A 26187-nucleotide genomic window follows, 5' to 3' on the forward strand; every position below is an offset into this window, starting at 1 on the left:
CTCGTTATTAGATCATCTGGCCCAACGGCATAGCAGCAGCAGCACCTGCAAACCTGGGACAGGCGTTTCAGAGCCCTAGTGCACCTGCAGTGGCAGTCCAGAATGAAAATGAGCTGAAATTTCAAGCGTTTCTTGACGAACACCACGCACGCCCTCTACTCCTCTCCAAGTGCACAGACGTACCCGTAACCGCCAGGCTGCGCTGGTGGGGGAGGCATGTGTGTCCCACCCACGCACAAGCTGGGAGGAGTGGTTCCTCCTCTTCTTGAGAAACACCCTGGGATTTCTAATGACCACAGAGAGTCAGGACCTCGGTTTTACGTCTCATCCGAAGGACGGCGCCTGTTTACAGTCTAGTGTCCCCCGTCACTATACTGGGGCATCAGGACCCACACAGACCGCAGGGTGAGCGCCCCCTGCTGGCCCCACTAACACCTCTTCCAGCAGCAACCTTAGTTTTTCCCAGGTGTCTCCCCTCCAGGTACTGGCCAGGCTCAATTAAATCAGAAAAGGGAGATTTTTTTTTTGTCCAAGGCGGTCTCACAGCTACACTAAAGCAATATTGACGAAAGGAAAATAGCAGCTACATTTTAGATTATTAAATATGTGTTTCACCACCTGTGTCTGAATTATTACTCTTCACCACATCTGCGGCAGAGTAAAAGAAACCACTTGCCTCGAACTAAACCATCCCCTTGGATATAATTCTTGATAAAATCTTTACAAGGTGGTGGGGGGGGGGGGGGGGGGAGGGATTAATTAACTTATCAATTTATCTGCTTGGCTTATCACTGATTTCTCTACTTTCTTCACCCCTTCGCTGTAACAGTTTTTAAGAACTGAGGCATTGGGAAAAAAAAAGTCAGTGTCAGAGATTGGAATCGAAGACGAGTTTTTTTTTTTTAACTAGAGCTTCTAGTGCAGGTTTAAGTGACATCGGGCCCTGCCAGCTGTGGCCCTTGAACACCAGGAAGGCCTCTTGCAGGAGCTGTGCGATGACAACTCCTGTGTGGGGGGAAAAAAAAAAACTCCGATCTAATCCGCTATGAACTTCATTAAACGGGGGAAAAGCCCTGTAAACCAACCGCTCCGATGACACCGACCGGAGCCAACGCAACTCCCAGCCTAGTGCCGAAGAGCAGCTCACACCTGCATGACCGACAGCCACGGTCCAGAGCCTTAACTCTCCAGTTATTTATTGATAAGCCACCGATCAGAACTCACGTCGGAGTGCGGACAAGAACGGAGCTGGAAACACAGGAGGGGGAACGCCGTTCGGAAAGAAGGGGGGGGGGGGGGGGGGGGAGAGACTGGGGTAAAAGAGAAGAGAGGACAAGGCGCTGAATTTAAATACTTTTTATAAACAGGCGTGGTTACAGAGGGAAGGGGTGAGGGGGGCAGCAGTGCAGGAAATCAACAAGGCGTGAGCACCTAACAGGAGACAGGTTTTCTTTCCTTAAAAAAAAAAAAGAAGCAAGTTGTCGTTTCGGTTTTTAAATTCGTGTTGGTTTGTTTTTGTCGCTTGTGGTTGTTTATTTTTTCGGATGCGTCTTCTTCTCGCCTGGGGGGGGGGGGGGGGGGGGCGGTGATCGCCGCTGGGGGGTCCCGTCCTCTCGCTCTCTCTCTCTCTCTCTCTCGTCGCTCGCATGCGCTTCACCGCTTCTTCGGGGGGGTCGCTGTGCGCGGGGGGGTGACCGGCCGGCCCGAGTTCATGCCCCCGTACTGGTACTTGGCTTTCTTCTCAGACGGCTTCAGGATCTGGGGGGGGGGGGAGACAAGAGAGCGCGTTTCTAAGGCGTCTTTCATTTTGCACCCACCCGGCGAGAAACTACCGCAGCCCTGCGGGAGGCGCTGTTGAGCCGTGAGCAGGCAGAGGACTCTGGGGTCCCCCCAGCTCTCAGCAGCAGCGGGGGGTGGGGGGGGGGAGCAGTACTTAACAGACCCTGCTGTCAGTGTTGTGCGAACACCAGACTCGCACTTTGAAAAGCACCTTTTCGGGCCTCTATAGCACTTTGGCCGACGTGCATTTTCGCAAAGCCAACGCAGCTGTGAAAATGCCCGCGTTGCTTGTTAAGAACGAGCCTTGCTCGTCTTCTTGAAAGCCTCCTGTCCGCTGATTAAGAGGAGCACATGTCCTGCACACTGCTGGGCTCTCCTCAGCAACGACTCCATTTTACAGAAACACCCAGTAGAAATACTGCTCTCCTCTTCCAGACGGTTTCACTGACAAATACTCCTCACTGGTTAACTCTGCCTGCGGATCACGCTGGAACATTTCTGCAGTGAAATGTCTGCTGCACAACCTGTACTTATCTCAGTACATTAGTCAGCACAGGGACTAGTGAGCAGGAAGGGCCGCTGCACATCTCAGTACATTAGTCAGTACGGGGACTAGTGAGCAGGAAGAGCCGCTTCACATCTCAGTACATTAGTCAGTACGGGGACTAGTGAGCAGGAAGGGCAGCTTCACATCTCAGTGCATTAGTCAGTACGGGGACTAGTGAGCAGGAAGGGCCGCTTCACATCTCAGTACATTAGACAGTACAGGGACTAGTGAGCAGGAAGGGCCGCTTCACATCTCAGTGCATTAGTCAGTACGGGGACTAGTGAGCAGGAAGGGCAGCTTCACATCTCAGTGCATTAGTCAGTACGGGGACTATTGAGCAGGAAGGGCCACATGTCGCAATTCATGGGACGTGGGGTTAGACAGGAAACCTAACCACCACCCCCCAGCCTGCTTCAGCCTGTTGAGAGGGTCTCTGTGAACTTTGCATGTACTTCTACTGCTGAAGCTACAGTATTTACCTGGAAGGAGCACATGAGGGTCTCGTCCACACTCATCATCCCCCCGGCGTTGTCGAACTCCCCGCAGTAATTGGGAGCAGAGAACAGGGTGACCAGCTGCCTCTTCGCGAAGAACTCGTAGCCGTCCTCCACCACCTGCGGGGCGGAGCCAACAGCAGCTGACACTGAGAGCGTGTGGGGGGGTTTACTGAGAGCGTGTGTGCGTGTGCACGCGTGGGGGTTTGGATGCATGGCTGTTCTCCCAAGAACCCCCTCCGGGACCAGGGCTGCAAACTCCTGGGGTGAGCCGTATCGCACTGGGGTGTCCTCGTACCTGGTGCGCCCCACAGATGAGGGAACCCCTGAGCGGAGCTGTATCGCACTGGGGTGACCCCATACCTGGGAACCCCGGAGCGGAGCTGTATCGCACTGGGGTGACCCCGTACCTGGTGCGCCCTGCAGATGAGGTCCAGGTCGTGCCGGTTGAGGAACTTGCTGACCACGTCGGCCCCGAAGGTGAAGGAGACGCCACGGTCGTTCTCCCCCCAGCCCTGGACATCCTTGTCGGGGTCCGACCACAGCAGGTCGCACAGCAGCCCTGGGACGGACAGACAGACAGACAGACAGAGGGGGCCACTCTCACACAGGGTCGCCAAAGGGGGACGCGTTTCCCATGGGACCACTTTCACCGCAACACCTGCGCGATGTCATCGTTCAAGCACACCTGGCACGTGTCCTCACAGAGAGAGGGATGTACACACCCCACAACCTCAGGACAAACACCAGAGGCACCCACCACCCACAGACAGACAGACGCACCGCCCTGCCAGCACAAGTGGATATTTTGACAGTCATTTCAACCTGGAGGGGGCTCTGCAGTGCCGTTCTAATTTCAGAACATAAACACAGTATTCTGCATGTGAGGTGTGTTATCTTCCAAGCGGTTGACACACTATAGGAGAGTCAGGACCCATGTGGATATACTGGTGCTTTCTAGCTTCGCTGCTGCTGGACGATGCTGCCCTCTGGTGGAGGTTGCTGGTTATTGTAATTGACCTGCAGCATCGCTCCTGTGAACTGGCAGTAGAACTGCAGGCAGATATCCCGCTCACCCTGAAACTACCACTTAACTGAAGCACATCTGAATAAAACCTGATTGAGTGAAACCAGCCTGAAAGGCCGGACTGCGGTATGACCACTAACGAGACGGCGCTATGCTAACGAGCACACGTTGAAGCAGACCTGGCTGCGACAAATACCAGTGATTCGCTCTTCACTAAAGCCTGAAAAATCTCCACTCAGCAACTGGCTGAAAAACACTCATTTAACTTTTCAATTAACTCATTAACAGTTCAAACAGAGGGCAGCACGGTGGCACAGTGGTTGGCTTCGCTGCCTCGCAGAGCTGGGGGCCCTGGATTCAACTTTGGACCTGGGGTGCTGTCTGGGTGGAGTTTGCATGTTCTGCCCATGTTCATGTAGGTTTCCTCCAGGTGCTCCGCTGTTCCCCCATAGTCCAGGCACATTTTGGGAGGTTCATTTGTCTTCTGGGAAAATTGGCCCTGGTGTGTCTGTGTGTGTCTGTGATGGACTGGTGTCCCGTCCAGGGTGTACCCTGCCCTGTGCTCTTTGTTGGCCAGGATAGACTCCGGCTGCCCAGCGACCCTGAATTGGCTAGAAAATGGAGGGAGGGATAGGACAGGTCAAACAGTGACAAAGATATCGCTCCCGTGGTATTAAGTTCAATAACACTGAAGACCTGGTATCTCTGCTGGCAGAAGAGAAGATGAAAAACCCTTACAAGCATGAAGAGGACACAAGGCCCAGCTCAGCTGATCTGATGATGTCGCACAGCCTCTTCTTCAAGGGTCCCAGGGGCGTGGGAACACGCCTGCTCGTGCGAGGGGGGGGGGGCGTTTCAGGGCCGGGGCGGGACCTCACCTGTGTCCGGGACGTCTGTGGGTCTCATGATGCGACGGATCTGCTCCATGGACTGCAGGTCAGGAGACAGTCCTGGAGAGACGGAGGGAGAGGTCAGGACAGGGCGAGGGGACAGAGGACACAGAGAGACAGAGGGAGAGGTCAGGAGAGCAGACAGACAGAGGGAGAGAGGTCAGAGAGGGCGAGGGGACAGAGGACACAGAGAGACACAGGGAGAGAGGTCAGAGAGGGCGAGAGGACAGAGGAGAGAGAGGTCAGAGAGGGCGAGAGGACAGAGGACACAGAGACCAAGGGAGAGGTCAGGAGACTAGACAGAGGAGAGAGGTCAGAGAGGGCGAGGGGACAGAGACTGAGGGAGAGGTCAGGAGAGCAGACAGACAGAGGAGAGAGGTCAGAGAGGACGAGGGGACAGAAGTAAACGGAGAGACAGAGGGAGAGGTCTTTCTGAAGGAGGGGGTTTGGAGTCTGGATGTGAAGGAGTTTAGAGAAGGTGACTCTCTGATATCCTTGGAGACAGAACTCCAGAGCTGTGGTGTGCAGCAGGAGAAGACCCTGTCGCCCACAGAGTGTAGACGGGATTTGGGGGGACAGACAGGAGACCAGAGTCGGAGGAACGAAAGTTGAGAGGTGGGGAGGAGGAAGACAGTAACTCAGACAGGTACTGAGTCGCCGGGCCAGGTACCTCCGTGGCAGCAGAAGATCTTCTCGTCCACGATGGCGGCGATGGGCAGGCAGTTGAAGCAGTCGGTGAAGGTCTTCCACAGCTTAATGTTGAACCGCCGCTTGCCTGTCGGCAACGCACAGGGACTCGTCAGACCCGGCCCGCCACTCCGCCCAGCCCCACAACACCCTCCGCCTTCTTTCAGGACGGGGCTGGCCCGTTTCCTTCTTCTGGGCCCGCCCCGTCCTGAAAAGCACAAGTGAGGGGCTGACAAATTCCTCCTCTCCCCTCCCTCTGACCCACCCCCTCTCCCCTCCCCTCCCACGGACACCCCCCTCTCCCCTTCCCTCCCCTGGATCCACCCCCCTCTCCCCTCCCCTGGACACACACCCCCTCTCTCCTTCCCTCCCACGGACCCACCCCCCTCTCCCCTCATCATACACCCCCCCGTGCCTCCCACTCATCGTAGAAGCCGTAAATGCAGTTGATGGAGGAGCACTCTTGGTGGAGTCTCCCCTCTCACTCACACAACCCCCCCCCTCTCCCCCCGACACCCCCCTCTCCCTCCCACGCCCCCCGGAGACTCACACTCGTCGTAGAAGCCGTAAATGCAGTTGATGGAGGCGCACTCGTGGTGGAGTCTCCCCTCTCACTCACACAACCCCCCCTCTCTCCCCCCGACACCCCCCTCTCCCTCCGACGCCCCCCGGAGACTCACACTCGTCGTAGAAGCCGTAGATGCGGTTGATGGAGGCGCACTCGTGGTGGAGTCTCCCCTCTCACTCACACAACCCCCCTCTCCCCCCGACACCCCCCTCTCCCTCCCACGCCCCCCGGAGACTCACACTCGTCGTAGAAGCCGTAAATGCAGTTGATGGAGGCGCACTCGTGGTGGAGTCTCCCCTCTCACTCACACAACCCCCCCTCTCTCCCCCCGACACCCCCCTCTCCCTCCGACGCCCCCCGGAGACTCACACTCGTCGTAGAAGCCGTAGATGCGGTTGATGGAGGCGCACTCGTGGTGGAGTCTCCCCTCTCACTCACACAACCCCCCCTCTCCCCCCGACACCCCCCTCTCCCTCCCACGCCCCCCGGAGACTCACACTCGTCGTAGAAGCCGTAGATGCGGTTGATGGAGGCGCACTCGTGGTTGCCGCGCAGCAGGAAGAAGTTCTCGGGGTACTTGATCTTGTAGGCCAGCAGCAGGCAGATGGTCTCCAGCGACTGCTTGCCCCGGTCCACGTAGTCGCCCAGGAACAGGTAGTTGGCCTCGGGGGGGAAGCCGCCGTACTCGAAGAGCCGCAGCAGGTCTGTGTACTGCCCGTGGATGTCGCCTGCGCGCGCCGGGGAAAAGGCACTTTAATCAAGGGCGCCTTTTTCCACACAGCGGGTTTTAGGCCAAGTTCGAGGCAAAGCAACAAATGAGTTCATCACCAGCACAGCACACCCTCCGGCCAAAATATTAGGAACCACCTCCCATCACCACCATGACCATCGCCCATGTCTCAGTGCATAATGAGCTGGGCTTCGGGGAGCAGCAGAAACAGGATGGGGAGGGGGGGGGGGGGGGGGAAGGGGGGTGCAGCACTCACCGCAGATTTTAAGGGGGGCCTCCAGCTCCAGCAGGATGGGCTGGCTGAGGAAGATCTCCCGGGACTTGATGCACAGGCCCCGCACCTCCGCCTCCGTCATCTGCACGATCTTCCCCGGGCGACATCCCCGCACTGCGGAAGAGAGAAGGGGGGGGGGGCGGGCGTTAGGGAGAGGGGCAGGAATCCGATCCATGCGGGCTTTTTCCGAGCCCCATTCCTCCACGGCTTCCCGCCCCCAAGCCACAGACCCACACCGCCGAGGCGCGGTCGGCTCGGACTCTCGAGGTCCAGGGGCCCGGCGGACAGGGCAGCTCACGGTTCGAGGCCTGGGGCCTCTCAGGCAGAGACTCGCTGCGGGTGCAACAGCTCATCCCGCGCTGTATCGGAGCAACGGAAAAGAGGCTTTTCGGATTTGAACTGTACCGCAGCGGACCCACTGCCACCGGCCAGAGATCCACAGACTAGGGCTGCGGCGCCCCCAAAGCACCCCAAATAAACCCCCCACCCCCCAACCCCACTGAGACGTCTGCCTTGAGCGAGAGAGACCTTTCAGGACGGCCAGCGTTTCTCAGAGAAACGCGCTCCACTGTGCCCAAGGAAAGCTGCAAACTCTCGGGTAAGACATCAGACACTTGCTTAGTGTGTGGCAACCAATTCCAGTCTGAGGGCCATTCACTGCTGAGCCCTCGCCTTCGCCACGACGCCAGAGCACCATGTACTGACCCAGTTCAAAGGCCAAAAGACTAGAATCCGTCATTCCGGCTGGGAATTTTTTCCTCTCCAAAAAACAAATGAAAAGGGTTGGAGCGCTTTCTTATCCATCTAAGACAGTGCTGCGTTTGGGGACGCCCAGATTTGCCCCCTGAAAGGGCCGTGTAGAGATCAGGCTGTGGAAGGGGAGAGCAGCCGTTCCTGAACTCCTGGGGAGGCCAGTGCGGTTCCTGGGAAGCCTGTGGGAGGAGCTGGAATGGCAGAACGGACCGGGTGTTTACGAGCTTGGCGCGAGTCGGGCGGGGAACAGTGCCAGCGTTGTGGTCACACTGTGCTGTCTCAACACTGGACCCGTGCCCAGCTCGGTTTCCCTTGTCCTCCGTGTCCTCGCTGCCCCCAGGACGAAACCGCCCACACAGATCTGCGCCACAGGGGGGGCTGCTTGCCTGCGGTTCTCGGGACACAGGGCACTGCGGCAGCAGGTGGGGTGGATCGGCGAGCCAGCAGCCAGGAGATCTCCATCACACAGAGCTACAGGTAACACTGATCAGACTGAGAAGCTGGGAAAGGGAAATAGAGGGAAATTCGGATAAAGCAAGGAAGACGGACTACAGAGATCGGAGCCAGAGGTGGGACAGATCTAAGGAAAGGACACCTCTGCTGGAAGAGGTGTTAGTGGGGCCAGCAGGGGGCGCTCACCCTGCGATCTGTGTGGGTCCTAATGCCCCAGTATAGTGACGGGGGACACTAGACTGTAAACAGGCGCCGTCCTTCAAATGAGACGTCAAACCGAGGTCCTGACTCTCTGTGGTCATTAAAAATCCCAGGGCGTTTCTCGAGAAGAGTAGGGGTGTTACCCCGGTGTCCTGGCCAAATTTCCCCCCTGGCCTTTACCCATCATGGCCTCCTAATAACCCCCCCTCTCTGAACCGGCTCTTTTCGAGAAACGTCCTGGGATTTTTAAATGACCACAGAGTAGTCAGGACCTCGGTTTTACATCTCATCCAAAGGACGGTGCCCTTTAACAGTCTTAAGTCTGTGACCGTACATTTTCTGTATGAGCTGTATTTTTGCATCCATAGTTTTATTCTCTTTCGTGAAAAACTAAAGCCAAAAACATATCACCGAAACCAAGGAATATGGCCTCTCCAAACCAGGCTCTTGCGAGTGGTCAAGTCCCGGAGACAGCGTGCCCGAGTCTGGTGGCGCCCGTAGCAGTATCCTGTACTAGAAGTATTAATAGTTTCTTCTCCCTGGTGGGTTTGTCACAGCCTGAGCGGGCGAGGGTACCCAGGGGAGCGGGGCATTCTGGGAGATCGTGAACGCGCGGCGGCAGAGCGCCACTCGGTTGCCTGGCAACAGGACGGCGAAACAACAACAACAACAGCGCAACCTGCGCTAAACTCGGTTGTAACGCCTATTTACCAAGTTGTTTTGGCTAGACTCGCATTAAACTGTCTTTATCACAGTCCTACATGAAACATTTAAATACTTATTCTTCGCAAGACGCAAAAGGGGGGAAAAAACATTCGTAATTAACTTGTTAGTAATACGGGGCAGATATCGTATCCACAAACTAAAACGGTCTAACGCTACTCCCTTCTTTAAAGCTTGATGGAAACGCAATATTACTTAAACGGCATGAAGAATAACGAGGCGAAAAACACGACTGATGTAAAATGTTGAACTTGTGCTCCGACTTGGGTAGCGAATTGATTCGAGCAGCGCATTGAGGAGCTGTTTTTTTTTTAGGAGCGTCTTTTTCTGGATAGTTTTTCTCCTTTGCATGATTTCGTGTTCAATAAATGCCTCACGCCGTCCCGTCCCCCCAAGTAGCCCCTGCTATCGACGACAACAGCTCGGCGCTCGGCTGAGCCGGCCTGAATCACAGGCGCTGTCGCAGGGGCCGCTGGGAACTCCTCCTGCCCCCCCCCCCCCCCGGCCTGCCGGTTCACCTTACACGCCGGTAAACAGGGCCCCGTCGTCAGCGGCTGCCTAGCAACCAGACCAAGGGTGACGGAGCAGGTCCCGGCTCAGAGACCCGGCCGGGGGAGGGGGGGGTGGAGAACAGCGGAAGGGGGCTGAGTGACGTCACGGGCAACCTCTCGGCTCCGCAGCGACAAGCCATTAACAACCCGGGGAAGAAATACATTCACCGCACACAGAAGCAGCGGGGGGAGGGGGAGAAGCTGGTTTACTAGGGAGACCTTGGCTGATCGTGGTAGTCGGTTGATGCATTGCCCTCCCCCCCCCCCCGCGGTGAAGCCCGACAGGCTATCCAAACATTGGGGATCACGTGAAAACTGCGCGGCAGGATGTCAGAAAATAGCTCTGGGATCAACTGGGGTCAAGTCAGGAGAGCAGGAGACCTCCCCTCCTGTGCCCCACCTCCACTGCTCCCTGGAAGGCGCCGATTCCCCCAGGAGCCCAGAAGCAGGCTTGCTCACCCCGCAGTTGTAATGAGCTCAGCTCGGGGGTCTCCCCCGGGTCCCCCAGAACCCTCCCGCTGCTGACCGCGCAGCAAAGGGCACTCGATTCACTCGGTGCCAGCAAGCCGGTGGCACAGCTGGGAGGCGAACTGGGGACCTCTGGTCCGCAGCGCACCTTTTCCTCGCCCCCAGCTGCCGGCTAGATTAGGGGTTCCCCACCCCCTGGGCCCGCCGACCCACGCACCCCCGGCAGATTTCAGTTCTCCATCACACCGTGGAGCTCGCTCCGTAGCGGGGTGAATCCGCTCACCCTGCGGTCTGTGTGGGTCCTGATGCCCCAGTATAGTGACGGGGGACACTAGACTGTAAACAGGCGCCGTCCTTCGGATGAGACGTCAAACCGAGGTCCTGACTCTCTGTGGTCATTAAAAATCCCAGGGCGTCTCTCGAGAAGAGTAGGGGTGTTACCCCAGTGTCCTGGCCAAATTTCCCCCCTGGCCTTTACCCATCATGGCCTCCTAATAACCCCCCTCTCTGAACTGACTTCTCGAGAAACGCCCTGGGATTTTTAATGAGCACAGATAGTCAGGACCTCGGTTTGACGTCTCATCCGAAGGATGGCGCCTGTTTACAGTCTACCGCATTCGGTTGTTGTCATTTCGACTTTCAGATGGGAGAGCACATTTAATGCAGCGTACCTGTGGTTGCCTGTATGAAGCCTGTGAGATGCCCGTGTGAATGCCCATAGTTGCCTGTATGATGCCCGTGGTTGCCTGTGTGTTGCCCATGTTGATGCCCGTGGTTGCCTGTGTGTTGCCCATGTTGATGCCTGTGTGTTGCCTGTGTGTTGCCCATGTGTTGCCCATGTGTTGCCCATGTTGATGCCCATGTTGATGCCCGTGGTTGCCTGTATGATGCCCGTGTGTTGCCCGTGTTGATGCCCGTGTGTTGCTCACGTGTTGCCCATGTTGATGCCCGTGGTTGCCTGTGTGTTGCCCATGTTGATGCCCGTGTGTTGCCTGTGTGTTGCTCATGTGTTGCCCATGTTGATGCCCGTGGTTGCCTGTATGATGCCCGTGTGTTGCCCGTGTTGATGCCCGTGTGTTGCTCACGTGTTGCCCATGTTGATGCCCGTGTGTTGCCTCTGTGTTGCTCACGTGTTGCCCATGTTGATGCCGTGGTTGCCTGTGTGATGCCTGTGTGATGCTCGTATTGATGCCCGTGGTTGCCCATGTGTTGATCACGTGTTGCCCATGTTGATGCCCGTGGTTGCCTGTATGATGCCCGTGTGTTGCCCGTGTTGATGCCCGTGTTGATGCCCGTGTGTTGCTCACGTGTTGCCCATGTTGATGCCCGTGCGTGTTTCTGCTACTGCTCTCCCATCCTGCTGCCTCTCCTCCCCAGAGCTGTTCCTGCAGCAGCTGCCAGCAGGCCTGTCGCCAGCACCTGGGCTTGAAGGCCTCCTCAAGTGGAGCCTCTCATCTCCGGCGCCCAGGGCCGGGGGGGTGAGAGATCTCAACAACGACTGACTGAGGAGGACAGGAGGAGCCAGAGCAAGGCGACAGACCCGAGGAGACCGCTGGGCCCCACCAGCCCGAATTTGGTAGCTAACAGCCCGTCGATCCCAGGATCTCATCCACCTGTTTCTTGTCAGGCGCCAGGGTATCGGCTTCAACACCAGGGCCGGGCAACCTGCTCCACTCTCCCACCACCCTTTGTGTAAAGAACTGCCTCCTATCCGGGCTGGACAGGGAACTGCAATACTTTCCCAGCAACATGCAAACTCCACACAGACAGCACCCCAGTCTGGAAACAAAACCCCCGGACTCCAACACCGCAAGGCAGCAATAATAAAAACCCGACAACTGAAACGCACCGAAGCCTGAAGGCCGATCCTGAAAAAGCCCGTTTCTTCTAGCGTAACCACCCCTCACCTGCGCCCCGGGCGGCGCTGTGCGCGGGCGAGAGAGGGGGAACGGGGCATGGCGCCGCTCCGGTCACCCCGCAGGACTGACCTTCCTCAGGGAGGTAGCGAATGTCCTGATTTTTTTTTTTTTTGGTCTTGTTTCAAGTACATTTTATTTTTACGTGCTTGGGCAACACTGATGCCAGTACATTAAATGCCATTAAAATGCCAATAAAGCGCCTTGAGTTGAATTGAGACCGAGACAGAGAGAGATGGGCCGAGCCAGCTGCACCTATCCGCCACTTCGGAGAATGCAGGGAGGAGAGGAGGAGGAGGAGGAGGAGGAGGAAGAGGGGGCAGACTGCAGACGAGGAATCTGCTGTTGCCTGACTGCAGCGCTCAGGAATGCCTGCCCCCCCCACCCCCACCCTCCCAACGCTGCCTAATATGGGAGCCGAGAGCCCCCCCCAAGACGGAACACAATGTCCTAGCCACAGAGCAGGCAAGCGCCCTTGAAGACACCCCAGCCTGGGGCACAGAGCCGAAAACAGCACATCAATCAGCCCGCCCCGTGTGCCACCACCCCCAGTGGTGAGAGGCCATGTCTGCACACGAGAGAGAGAGCTGGGCCTCGTCTGTGCCACGCACAACCCAACCCACGCAGCAGCCTCGCGGAGAACGCCAGTCGAAAACGGAACCGAGGCACCGCGCCTCAGTTATCAGGCGGTGAGCCGACAGCATCGAGATGAAAGGAGGAGTTGAAACCCAGCAACGTGGGATCTGAAAAGCTTCACCTTAACTTGGCCAAAAAAACAAAACGGGGCAGGGATTGTGGGATGTGCCTCGGCCTACAAAAACAGTCTGAAGACGGCAGTCGCCAACAAGAACAGGAGAGGCAATCCAGCCGGTTGGTTGAGCTGTTAATTGAAGACGCCAACGCTATGCACGAGAAGCCTGTCCCACACCCCCACCGCCCTTTGTGTAAAGGAGCGTCTGCTGTCCTGATGCCGGGATCCTATCCAGCCGTGTCTGTTGCCCGACTCCAGGTTTGTCCGCTTCCACCACACGGCTGGGCGGCCTGCTCCACACCCCCACCACCACTTGGTGTAAAGAGGGCCGCGTTTTAAAAGCGGGGGCACCATTCCCACGCAGTCCAGAGATGAAGGGACAGGGAAGAAGACGAGGCAATTTCAAGTTTTAAAAAAAAAAAGCTTCACTGTCTTACAGATGCGACTATTCCACTATCGCTCATATTTGCTTGGTGGATCAATTGGATCAACAGGGGGTGAGAGGTCACGTTCGTCCTGTTAAGCGCCTTTAAACTGTGGCCGCAATGAAATAAAGAAACAAGAAGGGCCAGTTTTTAAAAACAAATGACCTATATGCACCCATTTCCTAGACGCTTCCTCCCATTCAGGGTTGGGTGGGGAGCCTATCCCAGCATGCAATGGGCACAAGGCGGGCTACACCCGGGACGGGACGCCAGTCCATCACCGGACACACAGACACACCAGGGCCAGTTTTCCCAGAAGCCCATTAACCCACCAGCCTGTCTCTGGACTGCGGGAGGAAACTGGAGCACCTGGAGGAAACCTACACAAACGCATGGAGAACATGCAAACTCCACCCAGACAGCAGCACCCCAGCGATCGAACCCAGGGCCCCCGCGCTGCGAGGCAGCAATGCTCACCACTGCGCCACCGCCCTTTAGCCTGCATCCTTGTCTTTAAATATTTATCGCAGGTCCAAGAAAACAGATGCCGCCCGCGAACCCTCCACACAGCCTGTGGCTCGCGATGGTTAACGTTTCAGGAGGGCCTGTGTCCTCTGCATTCCTGCCGGAGGCTCAGTTCCTACCCCCTGCCCTTCGCTTGCTCCTCTCTCCCGGGGGGGGGGGGGGGAGGAGACGGGCTCGGCTGACCGGGGCTGTGTGCCGAACTCCGTCTTGGATGAGGGGCTCAGCGATGCCCTGGGGGGGGGGGACTCTCTCAGCCGGCAGAGAGCCTGAAAATTTCATAGGCGAGACAAAGGGAGCGAGGCCTCGGAGATACGAAGGGATCCGATACTTGATATCCCGAGGGGTCGAGAAAAACTCCAGGCGACTGCGACCCAACAGTCCCGAGACCGAGGGAAGGGACACACGGACAGCACCGGACCAGAAAAACAACACAGCTCTCGTGTCGTACAACAAGGCCCACCGTGGGACGATTCCACACCCGGCTGGGTGCAAATGTTGACTTTTCTTGTTCTCCTCCCCCCAAGGTTTGGCCCTCGTGTCTTTTTTTTTTAAATTTATTTTCCAAATCTCAAGACAAGCCAGTGTGGACCAAGCCCTGTGTTTTTCCGAACCCTTCTGGTCGCTCGTAGAGCGCCTTGGTTCGCGAAAAGTGGAGGCGCTGTGATCCGACGCTCAGCAGTTTTGCCACTAGTCATGCGAACGGCGGTCAGTTTCAGTTTCGAGTGAACAGAGCTGACAAACGAGACGACTGATCTTGCTTGTCCTCCTGCTCATTTGCTACTCGGCACCCAGGTTATCCTGAGGATCTCTCACGGGCTGTTTCTCGAAGATCCCCAGCGAAACGCCACTTCCAGAGCGCGGCCAGGAGGCGCCTGGTTCCAGACACCCGCCACCCTTGGCGTAAGGACGCGCGCGCCTGTGCCTCCCTCTCGCGATCTGCAACGCAGCCCCCCCCCTCTTGCTTCACCCCCCGTCCCCCCGTCCCGTTTACAGAGCTCATCCAATGCCCGCAGATCGAACCCAGGCCCCTAAATAAGGAGAGCAGATTACCGGGTAGGTCCGCTGGGCTCTGTGGGAAACAGATACCCAAGACCCCCCCCAGGCTTGGTTTTGTTTTTACTTCTCTGCGACTCGCCAGCACAGCAGCCCCCTCTCCAGCTAATAGAGACAGAGCCAAGGTCTGGGCCCGGAGGCCTGGAGATGCACTCCTGAGGAACACAGCAGCCCGGCTCCTGGCCATATATGGGCAGTCTTCGGAGAACACACAGTGCGAAGCCGTGACAACAGAGGCAGCGGCGATGGAGGCCGCCGTCGGACACAAACGGAGGGAGGGGGGGGGGGTCACGCGCCGCCGACCCCCCCCCCCCAAAAAAAGGCAAACGACTGCCCTGAACGTCCGAGGAAGCCCCGAGAAATTTAGGATCCTTTCTGACGCTCCGTCAAAACAGTGTTGTTCAGCAGTTTGGGGGGGGGTGGGTCCTGTGACACCTCCGATCGGGGCGGGCACGTTTGAGGGCGACTGAAGATTGATACCTCACTGCTGGGCAGCGTGGGTCAAAATCTCCCCCCCCCCCCCACCTCCTCCTCCTCCTCCTCCTCCTCCTCCTCCTCCCAGCCACACCGGTGGCCTGCAGGGAGGAATCGGGGTACGGCTCCGTGCCTCCATCGGGGGGGAGACCGCAGCAGGTGCCAGCGCTGCCCACAGCAAGGAAAGGGTCCTGATGAACTCGGGGGGGGGGGGGGCATACGCGGAGGGGGTCACAAGGAGCCCACTCAACCGGCCGGCGCCGGGCACGGCCACCGTGGGAGAGAACGAGCTAGAGACTTAACCCCCCCGCGCCCCCACGCAGCTCGCTCGAGCAACACCCCCCCAGACAGCAAACAGCATGTCTGCCCTTGCTGATCTCCCGAACTGGGCTGGCAGCGGCTCGCCGTTAATTCAATTCCATTTTATATAGCGCCTTTCACAACAAGGTTGCCCCCAAGGCGCTTAACAACGCAACTAATCAGGCATTTTGCGACTGTGAATACAGACTGTTCTTACTTCTTACAGAAGCTTACTTCTTGGAGAAGGGGGGGGGGGGGTAGGTATTGGAACAAAGCCCAGTGAATTCCCCCTCCTCGTCGCTTCTGGGAAGCACGATTCACTCCCCCGCCCCCCCCGGGCTGGCAGTGCCACGCGGAGACGGCCCCTCGCGCTGGGCACAAAGGGCCCTCTGTGAGCCCTACACACTGGGGCACAGTCAGCCCAAGGCACACCGACACGACCGCCCTGACACTGGAGAGCTTTCCCAAGTCGAAAACAGGCTCGTGACTTCTGATCCTCCGCGATCCCTCTGGTGCTTGTTCCAGTAACCACGACCAGGGCACGGCAACCAGCCACAGACCCCTCTTTTGGAAGAGTCATTCGAGTCCGACCTGTCCCAAACTTCCCCAGGTTAGAGCCGGGGGGGGGGGGGGGGCAGCGTGCGAGAGCAGCCGGTTACTGGCTTTACTGGGGACACTTACCACAACAACAACTTACTCGCACAGCGCCTTCCCAAACCCAAGCATGCCGTACGTAGCGATCAGGAGAGAGAGAGACCAAAATACAAGCAAAGGTCACAAAGGTTAAAAAAAAAGGTGGTGTCTGAAGTCACCTCCCTACACCTTGTACCTACTGTCCTCCTCCCCACCTCTCAACCTTCACTCTCCGAATCCTGGTCTCCTGTCTGTCCAGCCCCCCCCCCCCACCCCCAAAGCCTGTCTACACTCTGGGGGCGACAGGGTCTTCTCCTGCTGCGCCCCAGAGCTCTGGAGTTCTGCCCCCAAGGATATCAGAGAGCCACCTTCTCTAAACTCCTTCTCAACCAGACTCAAGTCCTCTTCTTAAGAAGAGCCTGTACTGAACCGGTTCTGTACTTCACTCCTCTGCTCCTGCTGTATCCAGAACCCCCATCTACCGTCTCCTCTCACTGTGCGTTCTCATTGGGCACATCTTGTGGATTTTTTCCCAGTGTCATTGCTGTGGTTCTGCAAAGCGCTGTGAAAAGCCACCTGCAAAGGCGCTATATAAAATCAAGTTTGCTCAAAATAAAAAATGACTAGTTACTATTTGCTTCCTACGATGCTAAAACTTCAATCTTTGTAACGGCTGAGGGCTTCGATAACTGGGCTGTGGCTTTCTTAAGGCAGAGTCCAGCCGGTTCCTGACTCACTGTCTGTCTGACCTGGAACAGTGGGTCGGGGGGGGCGATGCGTTTTGAAGGGGGCGCTGCAGGCCTGGCACAAGCACGAGCTGGACGCCGGGCGTCTCGCGCGGGTAACACTCGAGTGCAGGTGCCCCCTGGGTGGGGAGGGAGTCTGTAGGAGTCACAGTCCTGCGGCACCAACCCCAACCTCTGTATCCCCCCCCGCCACAGTGCCACCCCCCCCCACCTGCACAGCGCCCATTTCCCTGAAGCCTGGCTGAGCCCTTTTCGGGAGATCACACTGGAACGGTTTTCACCACGTGCACGAAATCAGGACAGTCCTACCACTAGGGCCTGTAGCTCCTATCCAACTCCTGAACATACCGCTTCTCCCAGTCCAGGGTCGCGGGAGACCGGGAGCCTATCCCAGCAAGAAATGGGCACACACACACACACATCCCAGGGCACACACACCCACACCGGGGCTCGTCTTCCCAGAAGCCCATTACCCTCCCAGCATGTCTGTGGATTGGGAAACTGGAGCACCCGGAGGAAACGCACGTGAACACAGGGAGATTCCGGAATATCTAAAGGACTTCAAAGATTCAGCCGTCTCTTAAATAAGACATCCATCCGATATGAATCTCCGGGTGAGCGGAGCAAACGGCAGATCCAGGAGACGCTGAAAATTTCGCCCTGAACCGTACATTAAAAATCAAAACTGCCCCCTCCGGGTTATATAATCAAACACTCCCTCCCCTAAAGCTCTTCTGTAACCCTCACTTTTGGAAAAAAGGGTTTCTGTTTCCAAATATAGTGCCAAACTGTGGGACGCTACAGGCCCAGAACGGGGAGCCTGGAATTTATAACGTGGGACAGCGGAATGGAACAGCACAAACTGCACAGCTGAGTCATCTCCATATATGAACTACTCGCAAAAGCAGAAAACGCCAGATGGGAGAGAGAAATGTTTTGCTCTTTCTACAAGACTTGAGGACCTTCAAGTCACCCACACCCTGCGGGGGAAACCTGATTTCAAGGACGAGAAAGTGGGAAATGTCACCGTTATCCCACAGGGGTCAGGTTGAGAACTTGTATAAACAAAAGGGTTGGTTAACGGGTTACTTGCCGGTTAATCATACTGAAAACAGATGAAAAGATTCCGGTTAAATTGCTCACATGCAGCAGATGCTGAGACCTTGGGGAATTCCTTCAGTGCGAGAGCAAGGCAGAGGCAGAAGAGCCCTGCGCGTCTTTCTCGAGCACGGCTTTCAGCCCCTCTCCGTACAACCCTCTCTCCGGAGATCCTGTGAGATTTGGGGGGGTCTAGCGCGTCGGATAACACGGGGGCAGAATCGGTTTCCGACGCCCCGAGTTTCAATGCGATTATGCGACAACCGGAGCCCGACAGAAATATCCTAGGACAAAGATCTCATTGGCGAGGGTCAGGAATTCGCCCCGTCTCGTCCTCTGGCTTCCTTTAAAAAAAAACGAAAACCAGCTCAACCGGGAGAAAAGCAAACCGATTTCCCTGCAAAGCCGAATTCCTATGGCTCCCGGGCGTTCCGGGAAATATCGGAGCAGCCTCCCCCGACAGCCGGAAACGGATCGCCGTGCCTGGCCTGGCCTCGGGTGAAAACAAAGCTCTCTCTCTGGTCACCGAGGCCCGGCGCTCACAGGCTGACACCCTAGACCAGTGGTCCTCCAAGCCCTATGGTCTGCGGACCACTTACACCAAGTCACAGATGCACTGGGACCACCCACGCCTACGTCCACATCTTACCCTGTAAAAAATCATCGCCTACCAATGTACTGAAATTTAAGATTGAATTCGATTTTATTAAAAAAGGACTCATATTTTTAGAAACAAAAGAGCATATTTCGCCAATCTTTGTATGACTTAAAAAGTTCCAGGTGAAGAAGGGAGACTTGCTTTAAGAAAGATGACTAGGGTCAGCTCGCGGACCACCAACGGTCTTCGGACCATACTTGGGAGAACCACTGCCCTAGACCACCCTAGAGCAAGGGGCTGCCCCCCCCCCCCGACTGCTACTGAAAATCGCGCAGGCCCGTTTCAGTCCAGGAGCGCTCAGCCGGAGGCTCAGACTCTCTGGTGCGAGGCTGCAGACCGAGCCACAAAACACAGACGTGCATTTCGCAGACAGAACCGAACCGCCCGCTGTCGGCCCACCTGCTCCTCCTCGGACCACCGGGACGAGAGAGAGAGAGAGAGAGCGTGTGCGCGTTTCCGACGCGGTAGCGCTGCTGTCCGGGGAAACCGCAACACGGACGGATTTCCGAGACCGTTAAAAGCTCTGTTCTCGATACGAAGGTGTCGCGGGCTCCTGAACGCAGCCAGGCACCTGCTCTGTGCCAAGACGCGCAGCTGGGGAACCCCAGCATTGAACCGCAGGCCAGTGAGAAACCCGGGTGTTTAAAGCAGGGAGGATTTAGGACATAAATGAGCAGCCAGAGATGGGGGAGGGGCGAGCTGGTCGATACCAGCAGTCAAACTGGACTTCAGGGGACCGTACAGTTCAGTGTTGGCTCTGGCCAGAAACTGCCCTCTGTGCCATGGGGAAAAAGGGCTATTACCAGGCTGGGGCACAATCCTGAAAGGCCTGGAATACTACTTCAGCCTTAACGGAGACACCCAGACCAAAGGACACCGGCCAAGGTCAGTGCAAGTGTATTTTAGGACTTCTAAAAACACAGGAGGCCGGAAGGGGAGCGGACCTACGTAACCACCCTGCAGAAGCAGAGTCGGCATCACTGAGGTCTCTGTCTCTCACGGGGAGATGGCACAGCTGTCCTGTGGACACCGCTATCCTGTCTCTCTCTCTGGGAGATGGCACAGCTGTCCTGTGGACACCGCTCTCCTGTCTCTCTCTCTGGGAGATGGCACAGCTGTCCTGTGGACACCACTCTCCTGTCTCTCTCTCTGGGAGATGACACAGCTGTCCTGTGGACACCACTCTCCTGTCTCTCTCTCTGGGAGATGACACAGCTGTCCTGTGGACACCACTCTCCTGTCTGTCTCTCACAGGGAGATGGCACAGCTCTGGGAGACGCCAACAAGAGGAGGCCATACAGACCGTACTAGTCTGTGGCCGGTAGCCGATCCCAGGATGACATCCAGCTGTTTCTTGAAGGAAGCCAGGGGGTCGGCTTCAATAACGTGTCCGAGCTTCTCGTTCCAGACTCCCTCGTGTGAAGAGGGTGCTTCCCGCTCCTGTCCTCCGATTTGTGCTTCACTGTTCCTTCAGCCGGAAAACAGCGGGGGGCACCCAGTGTCGCCCAACAGGGGACACCCGATCGGGGCCCCCGGTTTCCTCTCGGGGACTCAACACCCGCCCCCCCCTTGTCTGAAACCTTCCCATGAACCTTTGAACTTTTCCCAGAGTTCATTCCCCCCGCACGCTCCTGAAACCGCCGGCTTTAAAAGTCCCGGTCAGGAGCCACCTCTCCTCACTCCGAAGAGTTATTCCGGCAGGCGCTTTTCACCAGAAGGAGTAAACACAGGGAGGTCGGGGAGAGGGCTGGGGCGGACTCGGGGGCCGACTGGAGCCCGGGTTTTCAAGACTGGTCTGTGGGACAGGGGATCAGGGAGGGGGGGGCCCTCCGGGGTGACCAGCAGAGATCGGGAATCGGGACCCTTTCCCTCCGCCTCCAAACCAATCCGAAAGAAAACACAAAACAAGCCCACGCTCGAGACCGCCCTGCGCCCGGGAGTTTAAGACTGGCTGAAAGTTAGAGTGTGGTGCCAATAACGCCAAGCTCGCGGGTTCGATCCCCGAACGGGCCACATCTGCCTTTGGGGCGGAGCGGTGGCTCTGGGGCTGAGGCTCTGCGCCTGTGGCTGGGAGGTTGCCGGTTCAAATCCCGCGGCCGGCAGAGGAATCCTACTCCGTTGGGGCCCCTGAGCGAGGCCCTTAACACCCCCAGCTGCTCCAGGGGCGCCGTATAAATGGCCGACCCTGCGCTCTGACCCCCCAGCTTCTCTCTCCCTGTCTGTGTGTCTCCTGGAGAGCGAGCTGGGGTCTGCGAAAAGACACGTTCCTCATGCAAGACATTGGATAGGACCGATAAAGCAACAATATCATTATTTATTAAAAGCGCCCCCAGACCTCGCCGAGCATGATCCGGAGAACCAGACGCCATCGGAGCGCGGCTCTTCATGCTCGTGTTGGGGGACTGAACGCCATGCTTCACAAGAAGCTGGAGGGAAAGCCTGCTGAAAGCCTGGCAGCCCCGTCTGATCTATTCTGAGACTTTAAGCCTGCCCTTCCACACCCCGGAGCTTAATCCGTCTCTTAATTGGCTACTCGGATGACACCTGAGAGAACTGGCCTTCTGCTGCTTCTCTGTCTTTTTTTTCGGTTTCCTGGAGACTGTTAGGTGTCATTGGCCCCCTTCGCAAGGCTCTGTGTGTGTGTGTTTCCCCCCCCCCCCCCATCGCTCCCTCCTTTAATTTGACTTCTTATCGTGAGAGAAGGTCTGGAGGGGAGAACGTTTCCCCTTTCCTGAATTCCTCTCGGATACCGCACTGGTCCCAACGGTGTACCGCTCCTGTGATAGGACTACAACGCGTAGCTGACGCGGCGGGTATTTTTTATTGGCCGAAAACACTGTTCCTAAACAGGAAGTTCACGAAAACGAGTCCCGCGACGCGAGCGTTTGGACTTTGGGCAGCGGGATGGAGCTCAGAGCTCCAGCTCAGCTCGGTTATCTGCGGGTTATCTCCCACCACTACTGCGCGGGTCCAGCTCCCACACACCCCACCATTCTGGTGCAGAATGATCGCTGTGTGTCTCCCAGGTGGGGGCTGCTGGTGCAGAATGATCACTGTGCGTCTCACAGGTGGGGGCTGCTGGTGCAGAATGAACACTGTGCGTCTCACAGGTGGGGGCTGCTGGTGCAGAATGAACACTGTGCGTCTCCCAGGTGGGGGCTGCTGGTGCAGAATGAACACTGTGCGTCTCCCAGGTGGGGGCTGCTGGTACAGATTGACCACTGTGCGTCTCCCAGGTGGGGGCTGCTGGTGCAGAATGAACACCGTGCGTCTCCCAGGTGGGGGCTGCTGGTGCAGAATGAACACCGTGCGTCTCCCAGGTGGGGGCTTCTGGGGCAGAATGATCACTGTGCGTCTCCCAGGTGGGAGCTGCTGGGGCAGAATGAACACTGCGTCTCCCAGGTGGGGCTGCTGGTGCAGAATGATCACTGTGCATCTCCCAGGTGGGGGCTGCTGGTGCAGAATGAACACCGCGAGTCTCCCAGGTGGGGGCTGCTGGGGCAGAATGATCACTGTGTGTCTCCCAGGTGGGGGCTGCTGGGGCAGAATGAACACTGTGTGTCTCCCAGGTGGGGGCTGCACTCTCCTACATCTGTCAAGCACTTTGGGATCTTTCAGGATGAAAAGTGCTATGTGCGTATATACTGTAAATGCGATTCATTATTAAATATTTGACAGTCAAGCTTTTTGGATGCCTGCAGAAAAGAAATGCCGGGCCATGTCTAAGAGTTATCTCCAAAATAACACACAGATCTAGCGGACTTTTCAAGTCCTCTGTAAGCTCCACACTGCACAGGATCTCGAGCTCGTCCAGCCCAGACGACAGCCAGCTATAAAGCCCACATCAGCAGCAGAGGGAGGGGTCTGTACGGGACCTTCGAAAGCTCAGAGTCTCCCAGCTCCAGGCCCCTCAACCCTGACAGCTCGAGGCCAGCTGCCATCATCTGGGACCGACCCAGCGCTTCTGCCACATCTGGAAGGCATTACATCTGGATTCACCAACTTCCCAGATCTCCTCCAGGCCCAGGAATGTGCAGCCAGACCGCCTCCTCTCCCAGTCCGCAGACTTCGGGAGAGTTACGCAACAACCCCCCCCCACCACAAGCCGTCCTAAACAGGCTTACTCCTCCATCCCCAGCCCAGGGAAAAGCCAATTACAGTCACCCGTGCGCTCCCATGTGAGTGCGGTGTGTGTGTGTGTGTGTGTGTGTGTGCCTGCCTGTCCCTCTCTGTGCGTGTCTGGCTGCCTGTGCCTCTGTGTGCGGGTGCGTGTCCCTCTCTGTGTGCGTGTCTGACTGCCTGTGCCTCTCTGTGTGCGTGTGCATGTCTGCCTGTGCCTCTCTGTGTGCGTGTGCATGTCTGCCTGTGCCTCTCTGTGTGCGTGTGCGTGTCTGCCTGTGCCTCTCTGTGTGAGTGCATCTGTCTGCCTGTGCCTCTCTGTGTGAGTGTGCGTGTCTCCCTGTGCCTCTCTGTGTGAGTGTGCGCGTGTCTGCCTGTGCCTCTCTGTGTGCGGGTGCGTGTCCCTCTCTGTGTCTCTCTGTGTGCGGGTGCGTGTCCCTCTCTGTGTGCGTGTCTGTCTGCCTGTGCCTCTCTGTGTGCGTGCGTCTGTCTGCCTGTGCCTCTCTGTGTGCGTGCGTCTGTCTGCCTGTGCCTCTCTGTGTGCGTGCGTCTGTCTGCCTGTGCCTCTCTGTGAAAGTGTGTCTGTCTGCCTGTGCCTCTCTGTGTGCGTGCGTCTGTCTGCCTGTGCCTCTCTGTGAAAGTGTGTCTGTCTGCCTGTGCCTCTCTGTGTGCGTGCGTCTGTCTGCCTGTGCCTCTCTGTGTGCGTGCGTCTGTCTGCCTGTGCCTCTCTGTGTGCGTGCGTCTGTCTGCCTGTGCCTCTCTGTGTGCGTGCGTCTGTCTGCCTGTGCCTCTCTGTGTGCGTGCGTCTGTCTGCCTGTGCCTCTCTGTGAAAGTGTGTCTGTCTGCCTGTGCCTCTCTGTGAAAGTGTGTCTGTCTGCCTGTGCCTCTCTGTGAAAGTGCGTCTGTCTGCCTGTGCCTCTCTGTGTGCGTGCGTCTGTCTGCCTGTGCCTCTCTGTGTGCGTGCGTCTGTCTGCCTGTGCCTCTCTGTGTGCGTGCGTCTGTCTGCCTGTGCCTCTCTGTGTGCGTGTGTCTGTCTGCCTGTGCCTCTCTGTGAAAGTGTCTGTCTGCCTGTGCCTCTCTGTGTGCGTGCGTCTGTCTGCCTGTGCCTCTCTGTGAAAGTGTCTGTCTGCCTGTGCCTCTCTGTGAAAGTGTCTGTCTGCCTGTGCCTCTCTGTGTGTGTGTGTCTGACTGCCTGTGCCTCTCTGTGTGCGTGTGCGTGTCTGCCTGTGCCTCTCTGTGTGCGTGTGTCTGTCTGCCTGTGCCTCTCTGTGTGCGTCTGTCTGCCTGTGAAAGACTGAGCTCGTGCATGCTGGATCCGCTTTCGAAAAAGGAGGTCTGGCTCTCCGAGAGGTAGTTTCCGTTCCTCTGAGCGCAGCACTCCTGGAAAAGGGTTCTCCGTCCCTCTCGGATCTGACTTTTCGTTTCTGGCCCGCGTGCGACCCGGCACGACCTCGCCAGTCGCCGTGCCCACCTGCTGCTCCTTCTACAAGGATACGGATATACAAGGATGGGCACAGGCCCCGGCACAACGCTCCAGGGAGCCAGCGGTGGTTGATCCGCAGCTGGTACCTCGCAGCGCTGGAGCCCTGGGTTCAACTCCTGGGGTGCCATCTGGGTGGAGTCTGCATGTTCTCCCCAGGTTGGCGTAGGCTCTGGGATAACCAGCCCTGGTGCGAGCGCGCGTGTCTGCGAGCGTGCGTGCCAAGGTGACGGACTGGCGTCCCATCCAGGGCGTACCCTGCCTCGCGCCTGCTGCCGGCTGGGATAGACCCCGGCTGTCCTGCAGCCCTGACCCGGAAACAGCAGTTCGAAAACGGCTGGACGGTCGTCTTCGCTTTCGGGAGAAGGGGGGGGGGGTTAACGCAGACCCCCGGAGCTGCCACCCGAGCTCCGTCACGCCGAGGAGGGCAGACACACAGCGCAGGAAGGACACCCAGTGTCTGAGCTTCCACCACACCTCCCCCAGAACCCCGACGTACGATGAGCAGCAGATGCAGAATGAACTGCATGGTGCCAAAATAACCCTCCCCCCCCCCCCATCCATACACAGCCGTTTTCCAGGGTCCCAGTAAGTTTCTTTCAGGAAAAAACGCGCCAGGTCGTGCCCATCTCCAATGCCAACACGCAGCAACAACAACTAGGCGGAAAAACCACATCTTGGGGGGGGGGGTCGAACAGAGGCGCATCCGAGGCAGAGGGCGGCGGGTCCGAGCTGAAACACGCACTCCATCTCCTCCCCTTGGGGTCAGGCGCGTCAAGAGCAGCACACACACACCGGGGCATTCACTACAGTAAACAACGGGAGACCCAGGAACACCATCACCGACACGCCAGCTCCCCCCACCCCCGCCGGCCGAAGAACTGCAGCACCCAGGGGGGCCGAGGAGCCAGGGAGAGATCCCCCAGAGGGGTCGAGGGGGCAGGTCGGGCGCGCACACACGCGTGCACTTCCACACCCACTGGAGGTAAACAGAGCCACAGCGCCCCCCCACCACCACCACCACCACATCCCCGCTGACACTGGACGGCGAACCGAAATAAAACCCGCAGCCCCCCCCCCCAAACCAGCGATCGGCAGCCAGCGGGACCCCCCTCCTCCTCCACCACAACAGATGACCGTTTTCTTTGTGTTTTTTTCCCTTCTTCACGAGGATCCGAGGGGGAAAAAAAAACCAAAACAAAACACGACACACATCGCAGCTAGGCAGCGGCGCAAAACAGCAAAACACCGCGTTCACAGACGCATCCACTCCGTCTCGCTGACGGAGACTGCCTAGCAGTACACAGGGCGATTTCAGCCGTGACATCAGCGGGGCCGGCGGCGGCGACGGCGGCGGCTCCCAAGCCGGGCTGGGCGGGTTACGCGAGCCCGAGGCTCCGCTGGCCGCCGCTAGGCCTCTCGCTCCAGCCCCGGCGCCGGGTCCCTCCTCCTCCGCCTCTCTCTCTCTCTCTCTCTCGCCGCCGCCCGGACGACTGAGCCAGAAAACGAAAGCCTGCGCGGTCTGCAGCGACCGTGACACCCGCCGAGAAGCACCAGAATTCGTGGGCGGGGGGGAAAAACCCAGGGAACTCACCTTCCAAAAGCCTGGAGATCAGCGAATCCACATCCAGCTCCCCCTCCGCCATGACTGTGACTGCCGTCAGAGCTCCGCTCGCGCTCCGGCCCCCCGAGCCAACCCCGCGCGCCCGCCGCCCCCGTGCCGAGAGATAGCGAGAGCCGCGGCCGCTGGGTCCCGCCGCCCGCCTGTCTCCGTCTGCCTGTCGCCCTTGACAACCGCCCCTGCTGCGGCTCTCGCGGTAAACAGCCCCCCCCCCCCCCCGCCCTCGCCTGCTGCGGACGCGCG

The 26187-nt window shown here is 57.8% G+C and overlaps 1 protein-coding gene across 1 annotated transcript; it reads right to left on the reverse strand.

Annotated features, from left to right (window-relative positions):
- Positions 1-1341: 1341 nt before the first annotated feature.
- Positions 1342-26187, reverse strand: LOC148815972 (serine/threonine-protein phosphatase PP1-beta catalytic subunit). Its single transcript, XM_088904814.1, has 8 exons — positions 25918-26187; positions 6979-7110; positions 6490-6720; positions 5408-5512; positions 4726-4797; positions 3231-3382; positions 2806-2940; positions 1342-1758 (listed from the first exon to the last, which is right to left on the reverse strand). Exons 1-8 carry the CDS (start codon positions 25967-25969, stop codon positions 1654-1656), a joined length of 984 nt encoding a protein of 327 aa, XP_088760940.1. The 5' UTR covers positions 25970-26187; the 3' UTR covers positions 1342-1653.

The sequence above is a fragment of the Atractosteus spatula genome, chromosome 24 (genome assembly GCF_055471065.1).
Source record: "Atractosteus spatula isolate fAtrSpa1 chromosome 24, fAtrSpa1.hap1, whole genome shotgun sequence".
Classification (NCBI taxonomy): Eukaryota; Metazoa; Chordata; class Actinopteri; order Semionotiformes; family Lepisosteidae; genus Atractosteus; species Atractosteus spatula.

What these genes read in the sequence shown, in the direction of transcription:
- LOC148815972 (XM_088904814.1), bottom strand. Translation starts at nt 25,969, where the DNA reads ATGGCGGAGGGGGAGCTGGATGTGGATTCGCTGATCTCCAGGCTTTTG. An exon ending in CTACGGCTTCTACGACGAGT is followed by an intron (nt 5,513 to 6,489) that starts GTGAGTCTCCGG and finishes CGTTGCCGACAG; the next exon opens with GCAAGCGGCGGTTCAACATT. An exon ending in GATCTTCTGCTGCCACGGAG is followed by an intron (nt 4,798 to 5,407) that starts GTACCTGGCCCG and finishes CCGTCTCTCCAG; the next exon opens with GACTGTCTCCTGACCTGCAG.